Raw genomic sequence first — 20,965 nt, 5'->3', positions numbered from 1 at the left:
ATTCAGAACAAGATATCAAACATACAATTTATTGAGAAGACAAACATCTAGGAGATATCTATATGATCTGTGAGCAGTACAAAATATAAAACAGGAAAATTATCTTCAAAACATATGAAAATATATCATGACATAGAATACAGTGTATTATTAATCAGTTATCAGGTATTATTCACTGGCGTGTGGATTTAACACACACCAAACATTTGATGAACATCCCATATTCATCAAAATGATAACACCATAGATAAACAGCATGTGTTAATTGTATCCACCATTGGCACCAAACCAGTAATTTTTATCCAATCCACTCAGCAACAACAAACAAAAGGCAGAACGCATTAACTTGCGTAAAAAAAATCACTGACCACCAACTGGTTGAATATAGCTGTGGTTATCGCTATCTAGATGGACAGATAGATGGACAGATAGGGGCATTAGCATCACATTGGCTTCCAAAAGCTCTGAATTCTTACTTTAGTTTCTGCTTGGTTATTGATGACAATACACATACAGTTTAATAGTCACACAGTACCTAATGTACTGTAATGGTAACCGTGTGACTGAGAATACAGCTAGCCTTAGAGAATAGCGAGACGTCTGCCAGCTGAATATCAATGCCGTGTGTTTGCAGAAGGCCGACTTGCAAAATGCAAACAGCTTCAGGCCAGAACATTCTTGTATAAAGTCTCCGTCTAGATTGTGGGCAGGACGACGCAGACTTGGTGAGCTTGTTGCTGCTATATTGCATGCAGGGTTTAGTTGTTTTGACTGCAACGGAAATTACATTGCAATATTTGTCCCATTTTTGATTGACCACTGTGAGCCCGCTCCCTTCAACTGAATGCGCTTTTTTTAGATGAAATCTTAAAAGCTAGAAACATTACCTTAACTAGAGAACTAAAGCAATATAAACGGTTATCTACATAAAACCACCTACCATTTACGAACACCACTTAAAAAGTATAGAAGAAAAAACATCCTCCGCATTTCTGGAGGCAGAGAGCATGCCATCTATACAGCAAGCATTTGTTGGTATACTTTAGTCCCCATTTAATACTATTAGAGAACATTTCCTGACTTGCATTTCAATTAATATAATAAAAGATTCTTGTTTTGATGCATGATTTAATACTATTCTAATTTTCTTTAATGTAGTATATGTCCCGATGTCTCCACTCTGGCCCCACCGTATGTGGTTAGTAGTCTGGTTTATAATAGTTATAAAAAAAGTTTGTGCTTCCCAAAGAATAAGCCATACTCTGACAGACCTGAGATATCCCTGATGGGCTTCCCTTCAGTAAAGACCTTAAGATGAAAGTCCACCGTTTTAACCAACATCCTATTCCCTCAAAGCTTTCTTCGGCCTCACAGACATGCTGATTGTGTGGAAGGGAAGTGTCACTGTGTCATCGGATTTGACCTGGAGAGCAGATACCTTTGTCCTGTATATTATCCTCGGGGTATCCTTTGTCACCTCTACTTATCTGTTTCTACACTCCTTTGATTCTCATGACATTTTGTCTACTTTAGTGACTGGGTTGTCCTTTTCTTAATTATTCTTCAAATCTAAAAATATTGCCGGGTACTTTAATACCACTGTTTCATTTAAATGTTTCAACTTTTAAAGAGGTAGGAAAGCCATGTTGGCCACCAATTTCCATGACTATATTGCAGTATGCTTGAATCACACTGCAATAGTCTCCAAACTATACCAGGATATCACAAGTATTCAGGCTTAATATTCAGAATGCACATACTCACAAACACAACCTTTAAGAATCTGGTTTTGTTCCGTTACCTAAAGCTTAGGTTTTGAAAAAGATGCAATTGACTGCAAATGCGCAGAAGGACTGATGCTTAGAAACTACAAAAAAGGCCAAATAGTCCACCAACATACTGTCAACTTTAAAGGAACAGTCCTGTGATTTTTCTTTATTTTACCTTTGTTAATATTTTCAGTGTTAATTAGAGGAGTATATCCATGGGAAACACTTCACAGGCATCCTAAAGCCCATTTCTTTGATTATCTCTGCACCCTACTCTTACTTGCTTATAGGTTTCTTTGCTTAACTGATCGCTGAAAAAATACTAAATCAGCACGAACGTCCCTTTAAGGAAACTGCAGATGGAAAAATATCTGCACAACTAGGTTATCTTTTAATTGCTCAAAATACAGACTGGAATGGACAATGAAAGCTTGGTGCATACAGAGGGAAACAGCTTTTGGTGCATGCAGAAAGCTTCTTGAGTGGTAAGAATAGCCACTCTTAGCATTTCAAAAATGCTATCATTCTGCACACAAAAAAAACTATTTCTGAAAGTTATGAAGCATTAAGGAGCACTCAAAATTGTTTACAACCCGGTTCAGGCTTTTTGCTAAGAAGAGACATTTTAGGCAAAGTGCAGAGACCAGGAATAATACGGACTTTTTTGGCAAAATAAAATCTTTTTAAATTAACACTGCTTATAAGGGCTTTTAAGAAGTGGATAGAGTAGCTTCACCTTTACAGAATAACATACTGTAGGGGTGGAATCTCCCCATGTGTTTGGCACCTCTTTATCTTATATGTAGGAAAATCTTGCTTTTTGACTAATACAGGGTTAAATGTCAGTAAAGCGACTACATTTACAATGCTAGATAATCCTAGGACACCATGAAATATTGAGAAAAATGCACATGTAGTTAAATTGATAAAAATATGTCATAATAAAAAGACCACTTGTTTTGGGGTGTCCAAAATACAGCAAATGAATGCGTTCTGCATCTAGAGATACATCAAATCAGTGATATTTTAGATATTTTAGAAACAAATGCTTAGGCTACATTTGCAGATTTTATGAAACAATTATAAAAAAATGTCTACTTTTCTTCTTGGAAAAGGAAATAAAAAGAAACAAACTAATTGTATTATGCTTAAGGCATCCTTACTGCAGAATAACTGGAAAATATTCATAGAGAACATAAAATGGGACGATAATGGACTGTTGTGAAATACAACTCAAGAAAATGGGTTTTACATGGAACCTTTATGAAATGAACTGGTTGTACTTTATCTCATGAGGGGAGACAGCATCTCCCGGAGGTCCACTGACTAGGTTGGTGACAGACAATTTTTACGGCAGTCTGAAATTGTAATATCTGCAAACCACGAAGAAAAAAGAAGGACAGCCTCATCCAGTAAAACGAACAGGGTATCATTTATTTCAACGAGTGACATTGAGAAGACCAATGATGCGTTTTTGTACTTCAGTTATAAACACCAATACCCGGGGGCATTCCAGGGAAGTTCTCTAGGGGAGTTGCTTCATAAGTGGGTGTGGCTAGTCAAATGTAGGGGTTTAGCTACCGCCCCCCCCAACCTTAGGTTGGTGGGTTTAGGGAGGAACGTGGGCTTGGAGTAGGTGGGAATGAGCATGACCAAGCATTGGAGAAATAAGAAACTGATCCAGAGCTCTAAGGAAGCACAGCTTCACCAGGAGTCTCCGGGTCAAATCTGGAGCGTTCCCAGTTATGTAAGCAGCTACTCCCCCTCAGGATGCCTGAACCAATCAACAACCATCAATAACTTAACAGCAGCGGGACTATACCTCAATGGGGAGAAATAATCCTTCCATATGGCGTACACATATGGTGGGTTTAAAATATATATATGTTGCTGATTTTAATCTCTAAGCAATATTGCAGATATTTATTTAGTGTATAGCAGATTTCAGAAAAAGTAACAGATCAGCTTTAAGCAGTTTAAAAGTTACTTATTCCGCAGAGTTGGTAGCAAACATAACACTAGATTTAGATATAATTGGTAAATGATGATTTTAGAATTGTCTATTCTATATTTTTATCTTTTTGACTGAATTTTGGTACATGAAGCAAATGGTATTCGTCTGATGTGGATTGTAGTTCTTATCAATGTAAATATGTCAGCTTTCCCCTGTCTGTATCAATAAAACAAGATTATGCAAATATTGAACTTGACAGACATGAATCAATTTTAATGTCATCTGAAATAATGCTGCGTGATTTAAAATGTCAAATTACTGGTTTCTAAAACATAATGGATTTTAGAACCCTCGTTAAATTACTGAGTCAATCGTTTCTATCGTTTGCAAAGCAAACAAATGATTTACACGCCCAGTAATTAGGTTCAGTGTATGCTTATGTGCCTTCTAAAATAAGTAGGTCTTCAGTTTCTTGAAAACTTTGAAATGTTAATCTTCCTTCAGTAGGAGAAATTACCAAACATTAAGACTGTGAAAAAAAATAATATAGACTATGGGATGAGTATGGTATAAACTTTGAAGAGTGTTTTTATCACTAAAGTAACCAATGGACTCATCATTGGACCACTGTATCTCTATGCATGTGCCTAATGCATCACAGGTATCTTATGTATTCAAAAGTTTATTTTCTCTTTGCTGTTTGCGTGACATTTAAAGTTACTAAGGTACTAACCTTATAAACTGTCCCGAAAGCACCTGATCCCAAGATTTTCACTCTCTTGAGTTCTGTTTCCTTCAGGATTCTCAGCTGTGCTTGGTTTGGAGCTGTGCCACTTGGTGTTAGTGGTTCCACCAACTGTAAAACAAAAGAAAATGCAAATGCATCACCAACGAGAGCATCAAAAACTGACAAGAAATATTGGGCTGGCTAATATTGTAGCGGTTATAAGTCTTGTTCTATGGGGTTTGTGCACTAAGATCCGAGTCAATCGAAGAATAGGTAGAAAAGGAGGTCCTGCACCTGAAGTTCCTCTCCGTGGTCTGATCGTTCTCGCCACTGATTGGTTACTTGAAGCAGCCAATCAGTGTCAGGAAAGCACTAAAATGTAGGTAAGTATAGCACAGAAAATACCCAGGGGGGGATGCATATGGCAAATTCCGCAGAATCCCCCTTGCCTTTTCAAACAGCTACCATTTGCATTAAAGTGCATTCGATGAAATGTCCAATTAAATATTTCCATGAATGTACCTCTAGTTCATATCAGAAAATAAAAAAAATCAATGAGGGGATATGCAGTCAATTACAGAAGCTAGGAGATGTTTGGCAAATTATATTTTTATAGTATTACATGGTAAAGTTGTTAATTGTTTTCTTGGGGGGGGATAAACCAGTAGAGTCTCTGTATGTAAACTACTGCCCTACATAGGTGGGATGCATAGTACTTGTACTGGTTCAGCACAGATATAAGCAGCACAGCTATATGCTATATGCTACTCAGCTATACACTGCTACTATCCTTAGTAGTAAAAAAAAACAATTTTATATATAAGATGTAACCTACACTATATGGACAAACATATTGGGACACCATTCCACTGACCATTACACTTACAGGGACTTATGACATATATGTATAGTGTGTAATGTAATGTAATGTATAGTACCTGCAAATTTTGTGTACTTTTATAACATTTTTATTAAATCTCAGGTTGCTCTACAAAGTTTTCTGGTCCTGTTATAAATAAGGAATGATAATTAAATGATCCTTTCCTGTATTTGTGTCTAGGAAAAGGGAAGATGGAAGGCCTAATGATTTGCCAAGCTACTGAATGCTGAGACATAATCCATCAGCCTTTTGTTTCAGAACTTCCTCTACTGAAACATTTATCTCTGAAGCAATTTTACAGCTTATATTTTCAAAAGAATTCATCCTATATTTTAACATTGAATCCTGAAAGAATATCCGCATCTGGAATAGCCCATAACCTCGAAACCCTATATCTATATGTTACTGGAAGAATGATTATACTATATTAATACTTATATATATATATATATATATATATATATATATATATATATATATATATACACAATTTTTCCCAACTCATCTAAAAATGTATCTCTGGCTGTTGTTGACCGTGTTCATTATGTTCATTATAATAACAGGGCTTTATTTCAGTGAAGAAGACATTTTGCTTTGTTGTCCAGTTGTGCAATTATTCAGGAAGGTATTTATAAATATCTCGCAATCTGGGTAATGAAGAATCCATTCCAAATATCATACTGAGTGACCCCTTATACTTCCAAGATCATATAGCAAATGATAAGATGATTTTAGTCTTTGCAGTATGGATCATCTTACCTCTGTCTCCAGAAACCTTCTGAGAGCTCTCTTTTTCTTGATACTCTTCCTCCGAACGTATACGGCAAAGCTGAGTCCCATGATGACTATGAGGAAGAGTCCTCCAATGACACTGGCTGCAATGAGTGGAGTCCTGCCGTAAGAATCAGACATTACAATAATAAGTAGATGTTACCATTCTAATGGAAAGAGGCGAGGTACATATAGTGGATAAACAATAAATACGACACACAATAAAAAGTCCCACTCTGGTTTGGCAAGCGAGACCAATAATAACTCAATAAAATGCCTCAATAATAACATTTTAAGAAGATTCAATCCCAGCAAATAAAAATGCTATGTAAAACAAAGAGTTAATTAGGGGAAGCATCATTTTTTATTACAATTATAGAAAGAAACCGTTATCTTTAGACATAGTGAGAGGGGAATGTTATGCAAAACGCATTCAATAGAGTAACTGACATAGTTCAAAGTAGTCACTTAAAAGGAGGAAAAACTCAACAGACTGAAGAAGTGATGACAACCAGGTGAGATGGGTCACACGTAATCAACTGATGTCAAAGGTTCAATCCTGTTTTATGCATGGGCATCATAACACATTCATTTTATATCATTTTACATTTTATTAGATGTGACAGTGTCTTGTTTTTCTTGCTTTCCCTTTGGTAGTATGCAAACTTTAATGCATTATAAGCTCCAACTATGTTGCGCATATGTAGGCTTGGCCAAGTTGCCCCCCTAATTTAAGCCTGGTGCTAAGCAGCTCTCCCATTTGCCTCAGCATGTATCAATCTTTTTTTTGTCTTTATCTTGGTAGGTTGAATTGGACGGACAGCAAACCAATTAAAATGTAATTGACTTTAGATTATGAGTAGTGAATACATAAGCGTATCATTTTTATTAACTCTATTTGCTCTGCTTATTACACACCATACATTGTGACAGTATGTCGTGTAATTGTGCCATTTGTGTACTCAGGCAACGTCGACACTGTATAAATGGTGAGAACATTGCTACCTTGCTAAGGTCTGTCACACCGGTCACCAGCCAATGTCTTTAATGATGACATTTATCCAATTCACTACAAAAAACTCAACAAACCACTCTCTAGCTTACAACCAAATATAACAAATATAACCAAGTGCCCAAGCGTGCACTCACAATTAATTTAAAGCTAGTCGAGTCTCAGTGGACTCTTTTTATAATTCTCTTTTCCGGAGAGCGCTGTGTTTTTCTTAATGGCAGCTATGAACTATGACAATAGTGTGAGTACTGACAGCAGCCAACGCAATGTCAAAGGTTTTGTTACTGAACTGCAGGAAATTCTGCATATGGTGATACATTTTGACAAATTAGTAGCTGGATTAAAAATAATGTATGAAAATTAACTATGTATGCTAATATACAGGCAGGGACAACCTGTTAAGTAAATCCATTCCATAATGTTGTACATTAACATAATTTACCCTATTTTAGCTCTTTATTGTCTTCACACAACAACATTACAGCAAAAGTCGCGCATACAGTTTATTGTTTTGTACAGGTTTAATGAATGCACATTAACGTACGTAAGTAAAATAAGAATAAGGAGCTTTTTTTATAGTAAAGCCGCATGGGACTGTCCCTTTAAATCATAAAATATGATTCTCTAGGAGAATTACAACTTTTCCATATTTTTTATCTCTTCTCTGCTGGTGTTTAGTTGTAATTTCTGTGTTGTTTTTCTTAGATTTAAGACTTATTGGCACAGCTGATCCCTCTCTAGATTTTTGTGTACCCACTCGATATATTTAAATAACACGTCCTGGTGGTTCTTCCACCTGCATATACAGAAAATGTGCCAGAAATATGGTTGCTTGCCTTGTTTGCTTGGTTTTGTGCATAACAATGCATTACATTTTTCTGTTTAAATGTGTATCATTTTGGTTTTCTCTTCTCACTCATTTGGAGATTCATTTTTCGGCTTTGGCTTTTGACACATCTGATTATTCTGCTTATTTGGCCTAATCCAGTAACACAGACGCTGACAGCAGGTAACATAACATTGGCCTGGCTACTAGGGCTTTTCTTCCATCTGGTTTCTAGTTGTCACTTTTTTCTAACTCTTTCCCTTTTTTATACACATCGCTTGTATATCCTAAATATATTGTTTCCTAAAGAAAAGTGTCACCTGTTCCACTGGGTGGACAGTCCTCTTGTGCAATGGCTTTCCTTCAAAACAATACTTCCTTGCATACTCCATTATCCCACCACCTCCAACCTTGATGGCACATCTTGTTTTGGTATTTTTCTAATATATGCTGTTTTTATTAAATTCCTTGACGTGTTTGACAGTTTCTATCATATTTTGTTTCACTTGTCACTTCTCGGCTCCAGGTTATACATATGTATGGTTCTTCTGTCTTTTAACATGTAGATTTTATACTGTTAAAGTATCACGCCATGCACTATCCCATGTCTCTCTGGTATGCAGCCTTATTGCATGAGTATTAACGCAAACCATGCAATTCTTAGCAGCCGGTGCCAACACCCAATCCCGTTAAAATGATTTCTCATATCTGAGATAAAACCGTAACTGAATTAAGCACCGAGAGCCATTTATCACTTGTGTTATGACATCTATTTTTAATGTTCAGTTTTTAACATATTGAGATATATTTTCCAGCTCTGATATCATAGTTGCTTCCACCAGAAGAATTTCATAGATTTTTTTCCTATTTCCCATGATCCTTCACTGATGATTACATTGTAATTCCTCTATCAGCCCACACAGGAAGTTGCACTACACTTCCTGGGATCTCTCTGCGTTGTTTTAGCAGACATTGCACAAACTTCTAGCGCTATAGAGGCAGAAACTTAAACAAGATGGCAGCTCACAGAAAAACAGAATTAGATTTTTTATATTAGTTCTTAACTGAAAAGGGAAAACTATTTGTATCTAAGTATAAGAATAAGGGCTGGGGTGATCGCCTTTAAATAGTGTGCTAATCCCTTCCAATGACTGCCTATGAAGCTTCCTGTGACATATGCAAGCTAAGTCGTATTATTTTGTTTCTAAGTTTTAACTGCTCCATAGCCATCCATAGTTTTACATTTGCCTAATGTCCACCAACAAAAATATTTCAATGGGACGACCTATTTAATTTTCTGTGTATGTAACCAGTCTTCATTTTTATAAATGATGCGTTTAGGTGTTATGAGGTTTCCAGAAATATTTCATTTATGCCCAGAAGGGTATTTAAGATGACAGCCCTGCATCATCTAAGATTTAACAATAAGCAAACCTCTTGTGGGCAGACGTGGAGGCGATCGTCATCAGAAACTCCATCCTGGTAAAGTAGCGCCATGAACATTGCGCAACAACACAGCTAATAGAGAGGTGGCATTCTGTGCAGAGAGATAGGCAGCCAATTATCTCTTTAATGATTCTCTGATTACAAAGATAACTGCGTGTCTCCTTTCCCTTGTGCATTAGTTGATCTGCATTCAAAGCACTTGGTTTACCTGGGTTCCAAAGCCTAAGAACCTCAACTACGGTGTCTTATCTTATTATTGGCTGCAGCATTAACTTGCATTAAGAATGGTGTGCTAATTTGTGCGGGGTACAATAAAACAAGTATTCTGATAAGACTTATACTCTCACAGCATGGAAACTGATTTTGAATTACAAAAACGCAACTCTGTTGATTTCCTCCCCTTTCTGCAGCAGAACACAAAACGAAATAAATGCGGGCATTCTGATTTTCCAATCAGTTTAAAGGAGAAGGATTGCATGTAATTTGCTAGAAGAGATCATTATCTAGGTAGGTGGGCTAAAGCCGTGTGGGCGTTATATTAGAGTACATACCTAACAATACAGTGCTCTATATCAGAGCTTCCATTACATGAGTATTCTTAAAAATATACCTCCACTATATTATACTATAAGCTATGTAGAACAGACAGCAATTTTGCTGGTACTGGATTCTATGTAATGATTTACTAAAATACCTTTGCAGGGTTTATTCACTAAAGTGTGCGTTTAAAGGAGAGCTAAATAGTCACTTATCTCACTCAATCTTGTGTTTGACCTGCAACTTGCACTCACCTACAAACGCATGCTGCTCTTGGTATGGTCAAAGCAGCAGAAGGCTTCTTACCATTGAAGTTGCCTTAAGGTGCTTTGATGAACTGGACCCCAGGGGGTCACAGGCTGCCAAGGTGAACAGTTCACTAGCAGCAAATAATAAACATGTCAAAATAAAACTACACCATGCAGGATAATTTGGATAACGTTTTGCATCTTAGCAACGATCTCATAAAAAAGGAAGCCATTTAGTGTGATGGGCTGATTTGCTGAGCCTGGAAGCTTCAACCATGGTTGAATTTCCTCTTAATGCAGTAATTTCTGATAATTGGCACAAAGCAAATCTAGAATAACAATTTGTCGAAATGGCACAAAATCCATTTATCCCCCTTGAACAGGTGGCAAATGGGTGAAGAACTTAGTCACAAATTAGCAGGTATTAACCTTCTAGACACTGTATCTCTGTTCACGTTGGAATATGTGACGAATGTTTCTGATTGCAAAAAAGATTATAAACAATTAAAAGACTGGTGTTACGTGGAAACGAAGGGATGGGATGTGACTACTTGAAGACTGTCGATAGCTTTGTTGTTCCTAAAACTTTACCTTTGACTTTGCTAGTCAACTTTCCAACTGTTGGTCAACACAAAAACCCCATAATGAACTCAACTTGCTTCAATGTAAACATATTTTTATGAATGCCACTAACACTTGCATTAATATCTTATTGACACCAGATGCAAGGAATACTAAATATGTTTCTCTAGAAAATCTAAAGCTTTGGGCAGATCCTGTCCCGTATATGGGACATATGTTATCATGTCTTTGTACAATAGAGCAGAATGATATAATTAGGAACATACCTTGTCATTAAATAGAGTCCAAAAACTTGAGGTGCCAAATATAATTTGTATATACATTTGCCAATATATTCACTTTTAATAGTTTGTTATTTTTAAAGTTCAAATATATGTTCATAATCTTGTTCAAACGTAAGGAGACAAGGATAAGGGTGCTTTAATGTGTTCCTAGAAAAGACACGTTCTCTTAAAGTTTAAAGGACAAATCTGGTCCCATGTGGACATGGGTGTGAAAAAAGCACAGCGTACACAAGATCATGGGAAATGTTATTACTGGGAACAATACTTTCGCTCACAACTCTTGGGTAAGGGTTAACCATTTATATACCAAACAATAAACATGCTCATTTAACCAAAATGTGTTCTACATAAATTGATATTTACAGGGGCTGAAATACACAGCTACACAACAATAGGAGGGTGGGTAAGGCTCTCAGTTAATTAAAGCTTCATGCGTTAAATGAGGTTTGTAAGAAGAGGGTTCTAATTCATTGTGTGTTCCCCAGTTTGCAAGGAAAGTCTAATAACAGCTTCCCGTAGTAACATCCCTGCCCCAGTTCAGTGGGAGAGTGACTAATCCTAATTTAGCTATTCAGATCTCTTACTGGAGAGCTCAAGGAGGGAGTTCAGGGGTAGATCAGTAGCTTAATGGTCAAAAAGTAACCGAGATCTAGGAAGCGGTTGATCTGTCTCCTCTAGGAACTCGTGAGTAGCAATCATTGTGATGAATTTAGTAAACCATCAGATGGTTTAAAGGTGTTGAAATATTTAATCCCAACATCTAAGCTATGCAGTTTGGTCTCCAGTATTCAGTTGGTCTGAATAATGAATAGTTAAATGTGCTGTTTCACCTCCTTTGCTAAATTTAACAGCATTTATAACTAAATGCAATTATAGAAATACTGTTCCTGTCCAGTGTTTCCACTTTCATGTCTTTGTTGCAAACACTTAATTGTCATGTGATACAAAATCAGGCATTATAGCCATACAATGGAAACATCTACTTGACAGCGTGTTTTGTTACACATGCTTGAGAGTGCAATTAATATCTGTCTTAATGAAACAGCACCTTTAAGTTTATGACTGTTTTTTTACATGGTTCTTTACATGCTTGTGTATAATGAGCCCAAGTACTGCCCTGCTCTGCAGCTCCCAGTTTGTGTTTGTATGGATTATAGTGCTATTTTCTACATAAAGAATGTCCAAATCTCTGTTTTAATGTGTGCCCCTTATAACAAAGGGCGTTCTATAGGGCAGATCTGGAAGCATTTCACTAATATGGAACAGATATAATGTTTAAAGAATGAGACTGCATTTTATCTGTCATATGCATATAGTCACATCAGATTCTGCAGAAAGTTAGTTATTTCAGTGAACTGAATTCAATGAGAAGGCAAACCTTATGTGTGTGATGGAATGATGAACCTTTATTTGGTGTAGAGCTTTCATTCCTTACATTATGCAGTGGCACTCAAACTGTAGTTTGTAGACCACCAGTAGTACCTAGGATACTAATGTTGTCCTCACAAAGTACAAAAGCTTTTTAACAATAACTTTTTTTATAGATAGGAGTAAGCCTTTGGTGTCCAACGACTTTCAAAATGTAGGAAAACTATTATTGGTTGTTCATGGATAAGGGCTCCCTACATTTTAGATTCATTCTGTGAAAGATATGAAAGAAGAGCATTCTTCACATTATGAAGAAGATCCACATGATTGAGGTATATTCTCCAAAGGTCAAGTGCAGCTAAACTGGCGAGTGAGTTTGGCGTAACTCGACAGATACCTACATCAAGCAGCAATGGAAAAAAAACAGAGCAATCCATATATTCACGTGCAGTCAAGCAGTCAAGATTTCTGTTGACTTATTAAATCAATGCTGAATAAAATATCGCGTTGAACTCATCAATTTTATGACTGCAGACTCACATGATCATCCTGACCGACAGACACAATAACCAAAGCACACTGGACAATAAAGCAACGAGGACACCAAACCCATTACCTATCTATGATTCCAATGCAGTCCTTGATGCGTGGTCCTGTACACCTGAAACAACAGAACAAAAAACAGAATTAAATAAATGCCGCAAAAGGCACGGTTGAGAAAATTAAAACATGAAAGGGGTTGTGCTTTATTCACTAAAATTTGAATTTTTCAAGGGAGTTAATGATTTGAACTCACTGACTCCACTATGCATTATAAAGGGCCAAATGCAGAGAGACGTGGATGGGCCTGCGAATGATGTTAGATCAGTAAAATCTCATGTAAGACATTTTACAGGTTTCACCTTGAATTATGAAGGACCAGCTCACCCATCCTTCAGGTGAAACATTGCATGGCTGGTCCTTCATGATCCTTGATGAAGTTACTCACTTTAGTGAGTGAACCCATTTGTATTTAAACTCCAGAGAGTTAACAAACAGGCCCCACACAGCTTTTTAGCTCAAGTCTCAGGTGAGCATCCAAAGATCATCAGCTTAAAAAATAATAACTAAGGAAGCCTAGCAACAACAGCAGGGATGTAGGTTTCCATGATATTTTCTATTGATAATGGCAGAGAAAGAAGAAACCTTAGAAAGATGCACTAGAACGGGAGAGAGGGGGAAAAAAAGAAGAAGGGGATTGAGAGAGGGAAAGAGAAAAGTGGTTAGAGGCAGGTAGAGAAGGAGACAAAAAGGCAGAGAGAAAAAGGCCAACAGACAGGTGGAAAAGGGGCAGAAATGGGAAGAATGAGAAGTTGGGGTCAGGAAAGAGAAAAGAAGAAGAGGGAGGATGACATAAAAGTGGCAGAAGTAAACAAACAGAAATTAGTGTAATTAGCTGAACAAGGCACAATTTTGTTTCACAACATATTATCTGGACATGCTTTCTCTAGCCATAATGTTTATCCTAAAAAATGCATACAAAGCCCTTCTTGACCTGAAAGGGTTAACCAAACTGCTCTTTGACTGAGCTGCCGCCAGTCACAGTTATAAAAAAAATATTAATTTGATTGGTTTCCAGACAGCCACAGATAAATAGAAAGGTGTATGACGGTGTCACCCTCCCTTCCTAAGTTGGCAGTAGCACTACCAGGGCAAACTTCACCTGTGCCAGTGGGAGACCTTACAATGCCAAGGTTTTGTTTTTCTGCCCCTCTCTGGTTTTCTGGCTTACAAAACACTGAGCCCATGATTACTAGACACAAAAGACACGGTAAATCGCAGCTTATCTCCATTAGAATGGCAGTTAAATGGCCAACACGCAATTATTTCCTGTTCCTTTTCTTTAAAATCCCCCAAAGCCTGAAATTAGAATTGGCAACTGAAGGGCAGGCTTGTGTGTTCGATAGGCAGAAAAAAATATTAAATGAACTGGAATTTCCAAGAGTCAAAAGCTGCGTGCAATCACAAGCTTGTGGACCTGCCCAAGACTTTTATTCCAACATTAATCATAACCACCCATTACATACTAGTTTTGATTTTCCAAGGTGTCCATATGTGCATATACATTGACTAAAGCTGGGAATAAAATAGGTGGAAAATAGCACTTTCTTCCCTGAGGAAACACTTGGTGGGAAAGGTCTTGTTTCCACATTTGATTGAGGTTGAGATGTACAGCATCATTATCGAATCAATTGTCCTGAAGTTCTTTCCCGTCTCCTCACCCAACTTTACAAAGTCTGCCTGAACCATTCAATACTCAGCAACTCAACAACAGGAGTAATACTCATGCAGAACTTCAAGTCAATATCTTAATATATGATATACTTTATTTTAATATTGTCCAGCTCCCTGGCCAATGCCCCTGAATGGTATAAGACCCAAAACAAAACCTGGACGAACCTGGCTTCTGGCCTAAATGAAACAAAGAACAGATTTCACTGCATTCATATCTGTTGAGCATGATGCACATTAAAGGGTCTATGAGAAGCTGGAGTCCAACAGGATAACCATCCAATACATCCAGGTATATCATTTACTGCTCATGGTAACTCATACTCAGTGCTCAAAGCCATCATCACTGTGTGTTTGTCCTATTCTATTTGCAGGTCCATATTTTTACTACCTTCTCATAGAAATCAGCTCAATTTTATTTTAATACAATGTTTTTTTTCCATTTTAAACAGCAACTTATTCTGAGCGGTTATAAATATTTTATAAGCATGTTTAGAACACTGTCCACAGAGCTTTTCAGAAATATATGATAAATGTAGATTTATTTAAATCCAGCCCAGTGCTGCAGCATTTATCAGGCACTTTGGACAACTTATTAAAATTTCTGTTTAATAAATGTCTTTTAGTGGAAACATGCCGATCATGTGCAACGGGTCGTAATTTGTGCTGTACAGTGAGCTAACTCAACATTAAACATAAGGTATGAGAAATCTGGATGATAAAACATTGTAATTAAAAGGTCAGTTCACTAGTTCTTTATTATTTTAAATTATATTAATCTGTAGTTAAAACTATTTTAAGGCTGTTTTCCATCAGCACAGCTTTTCTGCGGCACACATTATGACAAGCAGTGCAGGAACATCTCAGTTGGGTTAATGACCCCTAAGATATGTTTGTCATTCAAAACCAGCTGAATTTTAATTGACAAGTGGGCGAGAGAAGAATGTACTGGTGGATTCGGCTCATGGTGTCCTCTGCCCCATCTCACATTTTGGGTGTCTTTAAATGTCCTTTATTGTGTCCTCTTCCTGACAGGTCGGAGACAATCTCATCTCTGGCCCCAGCTCCACAAATGCCTCGGTAATAAAGAAAGCTTCTACCTGTAGCTTATTCCCTTTTGTTTATTGCAAAATTAGCTTGGAAATTCTCTATAAATACCATCCTGACCTAGGATCTGCTCAAAAAGTGACCGAGATGGAGGAATTGTTGTATGTGTGCACATATTTCCAAAATACAGGGTCCTCAATGCTCTGTATTAGCTTTGTGAAAACAAACCTAATATACAACATATTATATCTAGCCAATTAATATTAAAAATGCTGTTACATCAACCTCTACAGCTCCGGGGCTACTTGACATCAAGACATGGGCACAGCGTAACTGATATAGGAGTGGGCCATGACCTAACCTGGCAACTCCAAAAGAGTCTAAAAGTGCCAAAAAGATCTGAACATTTATTTTAATTGTATTTTGCATTAAACAAAGGGGTGCTTGTTAAAATAAAGCTTGACAAATGCCATTGTATAGTAAGAGTGACTCTATAGACATGTTACATAGAGAAGCAGGAGCAGATACTCTGAGTAAAGGGGCTCTGAGCTGGTAGGACAGCATAAGAGGGTTAATTAGTCAGGCTTACCAAAAATACATGACATTGGTTTTACATTAGATGTCAGAAGATTATTTGTATAGTTCTATCAATATTTGTATTTAAGAGGTAGCATTTGGAATAAAGGTCCAAAGGCTGTTAGTTATTGAATAATTTCTTTACGCATACCATAATCTACTGGTCGTAAGATATCCTCATTTGTGACATCATTCTTACTGTAATAACTTTGTTTCCCCTTTTGACTGAGATTTGAACCTGGATTTTATATCTCAAGGCATTCCTATAAAAACCTAATGCACACTGATAGGTACTTGAGCCAGACATGTTGCCCATTTGCAACGGATTAGGGGTCGGGTCACAGGGATTGACCTGAATTGGACCAAAATTCACAAACATGCCAGTTTATTCATGTATATCTTCTCATTTTTCTTTATAGCACCAGGATGTTCCTGGTTATATGTGAAATCCCATGGATTGAGCGCCAGTGTAAAACCTTGATGAGCTACAAGGAGTAAACACCGACTCGCTGCCGTCTCATTTTCCTTTCCCTCATGACTCTGTTGTAATTAGATTTGTGAAAACGGTAAAAGGTCTCATCGTGAACGGCAACAGCTGTTGACATCAACGTGTTATACTGAATAATTTACTGCACTCATTTTACTTGCTAAAGAACGCTAGCCGGCATTGTCTGGCTCAAGTCGCGCCTTTAAATTTCCCTATTTCATTTCACTCTAGAGTTAATTCTATTCAAAGTCAGCTGAGAATTTAAAATAATAAAATCTATAATCGAGCCCTAAAATTTATTGAACATCGCCATGAGCAAACTGTAGTAAACCATAGACAAGGTAGCAAATAATACAGGATTTTTTTTTTATGATGTAAGAGTGTTTTGTGATGTCACAATTTTTTTTGTGCGTGATTTGTTATGGCTTCCAATGTTTTCATTTCTGCATTTATATGCCAGCATTCGCTTTCGAACGCTTGCTGACTCGAGTGTATATTCAACATCCAAATGACTGCAGCAATTGCATGGTAATAAAACCGTTCAGTTGAAAATGTGATGAAATTAAACTATATTACAGCAAAAACAATTCACCCTGTTCCAGCCAAGGGCAAAGCTTGAAATGTGGATCCGGTGTGACTGCAGGGGTTCTTCTGCTAAGTGACAAACACCACGCTTCCTCACTCCCTCCCCACCTCGTAAATTAGAAATGACTTAAGTAACATTATATCCAATGCTGTATATTATTCTATATAGTAGTAGATCTCATATTTACCAGATAGGTGGGAGTGCAATGTTTTGATTTTTGTGTAGGGACCCTGTAGACGGTCCTGTTACTAGTCCTCAGCCCTGAAGACCAGATGAATAGTATGTAGTGCTGATGAAGTGTTTTGGAAATAACAGAGTATCTCACACTAGACCATAAAAAATAAAATGCAGAGGACTATACACACAGCAATTTGGTTTTTAATCACCAGCGGTTGTTTTCGCATCTATTTTAGGTTATAGTCTCCCTCCCTCGTCTTTCTAATTAATGAAGAATTCAGGCCCGTGTAGCTGGGTTTTGATATGTACGATACATACATCATTGCTGCAAATAAACAGAAAGCAAGCGTTCCGGCACCTGCATTACTTTCTAAACACCCCTGTCAGCACCAGGGGGAAAAATGAGCATATTTCTAGATTTCCCTGCACATTAGAAGACTTCATCCTGCAAAATGCTGAGTTCATGCAAAGAGAGACCTAGATCTCCCTCCTTAACAATGCCTCAAAGAAAGCAGCTAAACAATGTTTTTATTAACGCGCTTGTTGTTTTGCTGTGGGTGCACTTTACGATTTAAATTGCTCAGCCTGCGGGACCTGATTTAACATTCTTAGAGATAGCCCCGGTTCATTAAAGGGGCGCGGTGGGATTGGCAAATCTCTGGAATGACTCTCAGTATGTACCCAACACAACTTCACCAGTCAGTCTGTTCTGGAGCAGCTGCAGCTCTATGTAGGAAAACATGTAGTTATAAAGCACCAACTTCCACAGAAGTAGAATAAATAGGGTATATTCCACTCTTTATTGAAAGACTAATATAAATATAATAAATGTCTACTAACTTTAAAGAGCTACTTTTAAGGTAGATATCAAAGAGCACATGCCTAAAATCCAATTCCACTAGAATCTCTATCTTCTGAAAATCAAGGGTCTAAGATGACGGAGGTGGAAAAGAAGCCATACTATAATGCTGGGGGTAGAGTTGCTTGGGATGTTGAATGGGACGTATAAGCAGAGGCTTGCCAAGAACCTCATTATTTTTGAAAGCAGCTCTGTATGTATATGCAATGCGCCCACCATTTCTTTGATCAACAGCCTCCTTTATAAAAAACATGGAGAGTCTCTGACTAGGTTTTAGCTGGGGAAGGAAGGCTTAGTATACCAAATAGTTTAATTGCACCCTAGAATGAATCAGCATGAACTAAGTACCCAGATCTGAATATTCCTTACCCATCAGTGCAATTAGGATGACATGGATGGCACTCTCTGTCCTCATCTGCATATTTGAAAATGAAACCATTGGTCCCTTGCACGCCTTCTGGGCATTTTTCAACACAGTTAGGTCCGTCTTTAAAGTTGGCACATTTTGTGCAGTGGTCTGGACCCTGAAAAACAATATAAAAAAACCACCATGAAACATAATTTTCATGGTTCTGCTAGAAAATGATCCTGTTTTTGCTATGACAATCAGTATTATTATTGGGCTTAAAATCCCCTTTGAAACATAAGTCCACTAACATAAACAGTGAAGAATGACATTTATCTTCCACATTTTCTGTTAAAAAAAAGGATTTGTGCCATTGGCACTTATTTACCAGTCCATAGCATGTGATTGTGCCTTCTTCCATCTTCTCACACTGTGGGTCACATTTCAGACAGACAGAGCCATTGGCAAATTCACGGGACTCTCTGCAGACAGAAGATTACAGACATATGATTTCACTGCGAACAGCTGAGACAGCGCTCATCTCTACAGCTACACACTATACAAAGTTGTATATTTATTTCCTAGTGAAGTGTAATGAGGAGGGGTTTACATTAAATGTGCATTAATAGAATTTTTGCCTGTATCCACTAACCTTTCAGGTTACATAGCCTAAAACGAAGCCATAGGGACAACTAGCCCACCATTATGGTGGGGCCAGTACTGAGGGAAGTTCTAATCAAATCAAAAGTGGTAGTTCATATGTAACCTAAAGATTTCCCAAATTAAATAACTAAAAAAAACACACAGTCTGGAGTCCATTGTTTAAGAAAGAAAGAGAGTCTAGCAAAGATAGAAAACCAGTGGCTGCCAGATGGGATTAAAAAGGAGGGTTTGTTCATCCCACCATCTATCTCAAATGACTGGCCTTTTCTAGTGTTATAAATAAAGCCGATATCAATATTTTGCCAGCAGACAGGGTACTTGGAGAACATTTATATTAAAATGGGAGACATACAGAAGAAGCGAAAAGAAAATTACACCAGAAGAAAGAAAGAAACAGCTGAATCAGTGGGGAGGACATGTGAAAGGAGATAAGATGAACCTGGTAAAGAGAGAATGGCAAGAAGAAAAACGCAGAGAAAATGCTTGCGATTTGCTCTAATTAAAATGGATGATCTCTTAGGGAAGGAGATTTCATTACACCGTAAGGCTGTTTATTATTGTGGCGTAGGATGGACAAGTGGAAACTGACGGGTTTTTTCAAAGATTATTGTGACGGCAAAATGGGGAGGGTGAGTATTCAACCTCAAGGGTTTAAATCCACAAAAATATTTTCTCACTTATTAAACAATATAACTGTAGATAATCTGTACGAGTGACTCCAAAGCTGGTATACCTGGTGGCTGTACAATGCGAAAATACATTTTATTTCACTAATGGCTTGTTCCTTTATCGTGACTAGGTTATACTACATCAATAGACATTAAAACATCAAACTACTATATTTTGGAGCCTATTCACATAGTGCCTTGCCAGGCTAACACAGAATCTGTCCGTCTCAATGCCCTGTAAGTAAGATTGGTTGAAGTGCCCTCTTTTTTCAGAACAGTTTAAAAATTGTTGAACACGTCAAGAAGGCTTTTCATGTATTTCAACCTGAACTCACCTCAGTCCCAATGGCCATGCCGAGTCTGAACTTCAACACTCCTTTCAATATTTGTTTATGAAGGTCCAATAATAACTGTTAAAAAATTATAATTTTGGCCCTGCTTGGTGTGGATACCTTAACCTAGTGACTTTCGTTTTATTTAGATGACTCCACTGCCCTTGATATACTTGAAGTCTCTTACCCGTCATAAAGATTGCAGGACTTGACACATGCCTTCCCTCGGCTGAAAAATTGGCATGACAAACATTGGTTGGATCCTGGACCCCAGCATCCAGCAGTGGAACACAGAGGGTCGCAAACCATTCCTTCAGCAGCTTTACAAAAACATATTTAAGAGAATATAACCAAGTTATTCATTAATAAGAATACAATAGGTTGCATTCTAAATAGTAGAGGTTAATAAGCGTTTTGTCTGGCACAGAACACAAAACTTCATTATACCGTTAATTAAACAAAAGAGGAGATCAGTAAATACATGCCAATTAGGCCCTGAAGATAGATTAGCCTAATGGACTGGAAGAATGTACATGCCCCCTACATGCT

The 20,965-nt window shown here is 37.4% G+C and overlaps 1 protein-coding gene across 2 annotated transcripts in view; it reads right to left on the bottom strand.

The window, feature by feature from the left end:
• ERBB4 (erb-b2 receptor tyrosine kinase 4) overlaps nt 1–20,965 on the bottom strand; it is a 350,674-nt gene that overhangs the window by 43,535 nt on the left and 286,174 nt on the right. For both annotated transcript variants that reach the window (XM_053471691.1, XM_053471692.1), the window contains exons 13-18: nt 20,604–20,736; nt 19,142–19,235; nt 18,777–18,931; nt 13,021–13,065; nt 6,090–6,222; nt 4,457–4,579 (exon numbers count right to left, since the gene is read on the bottom strand). In XM_053471691.1, coding sequence (XP_053327666.1) covers nt 4,457–4,579; nt 6,090–6,222; nt 13,021–13,065; nt 18,777–18,931; nt 19,142–19,235; nt 20,604–20,736 — 683 coding nt within the window. The remainder of the gene's footprint in view (nt 1–4,456; nt 4,580–6,089; nt 6,223–13,020; nt 13,066–18,776; nt 18,932–19,141; nt 19,236–20,603; nt 20,737–20,965) is intronic.

The sequence above is a fragment of the Spea bombifrons genome, chromosome 7 (genome assembly GCF_027358695.1).
Source record: "Spea bombifrons isolate aSpeBom1 chromosome 7, aSpeBom1.2.pri, whole genome shotgun sequence".
In the NCBI taxonomy this organism is placed as follows: Eukaryota; Metazoa; Chordata; class Amphibia; order Anura; family Pelobatidae; genus Spea; species Spea bombifrons.
This window is presented reverse-complemented; position numbering and strand designations above follow the sequence as displayed.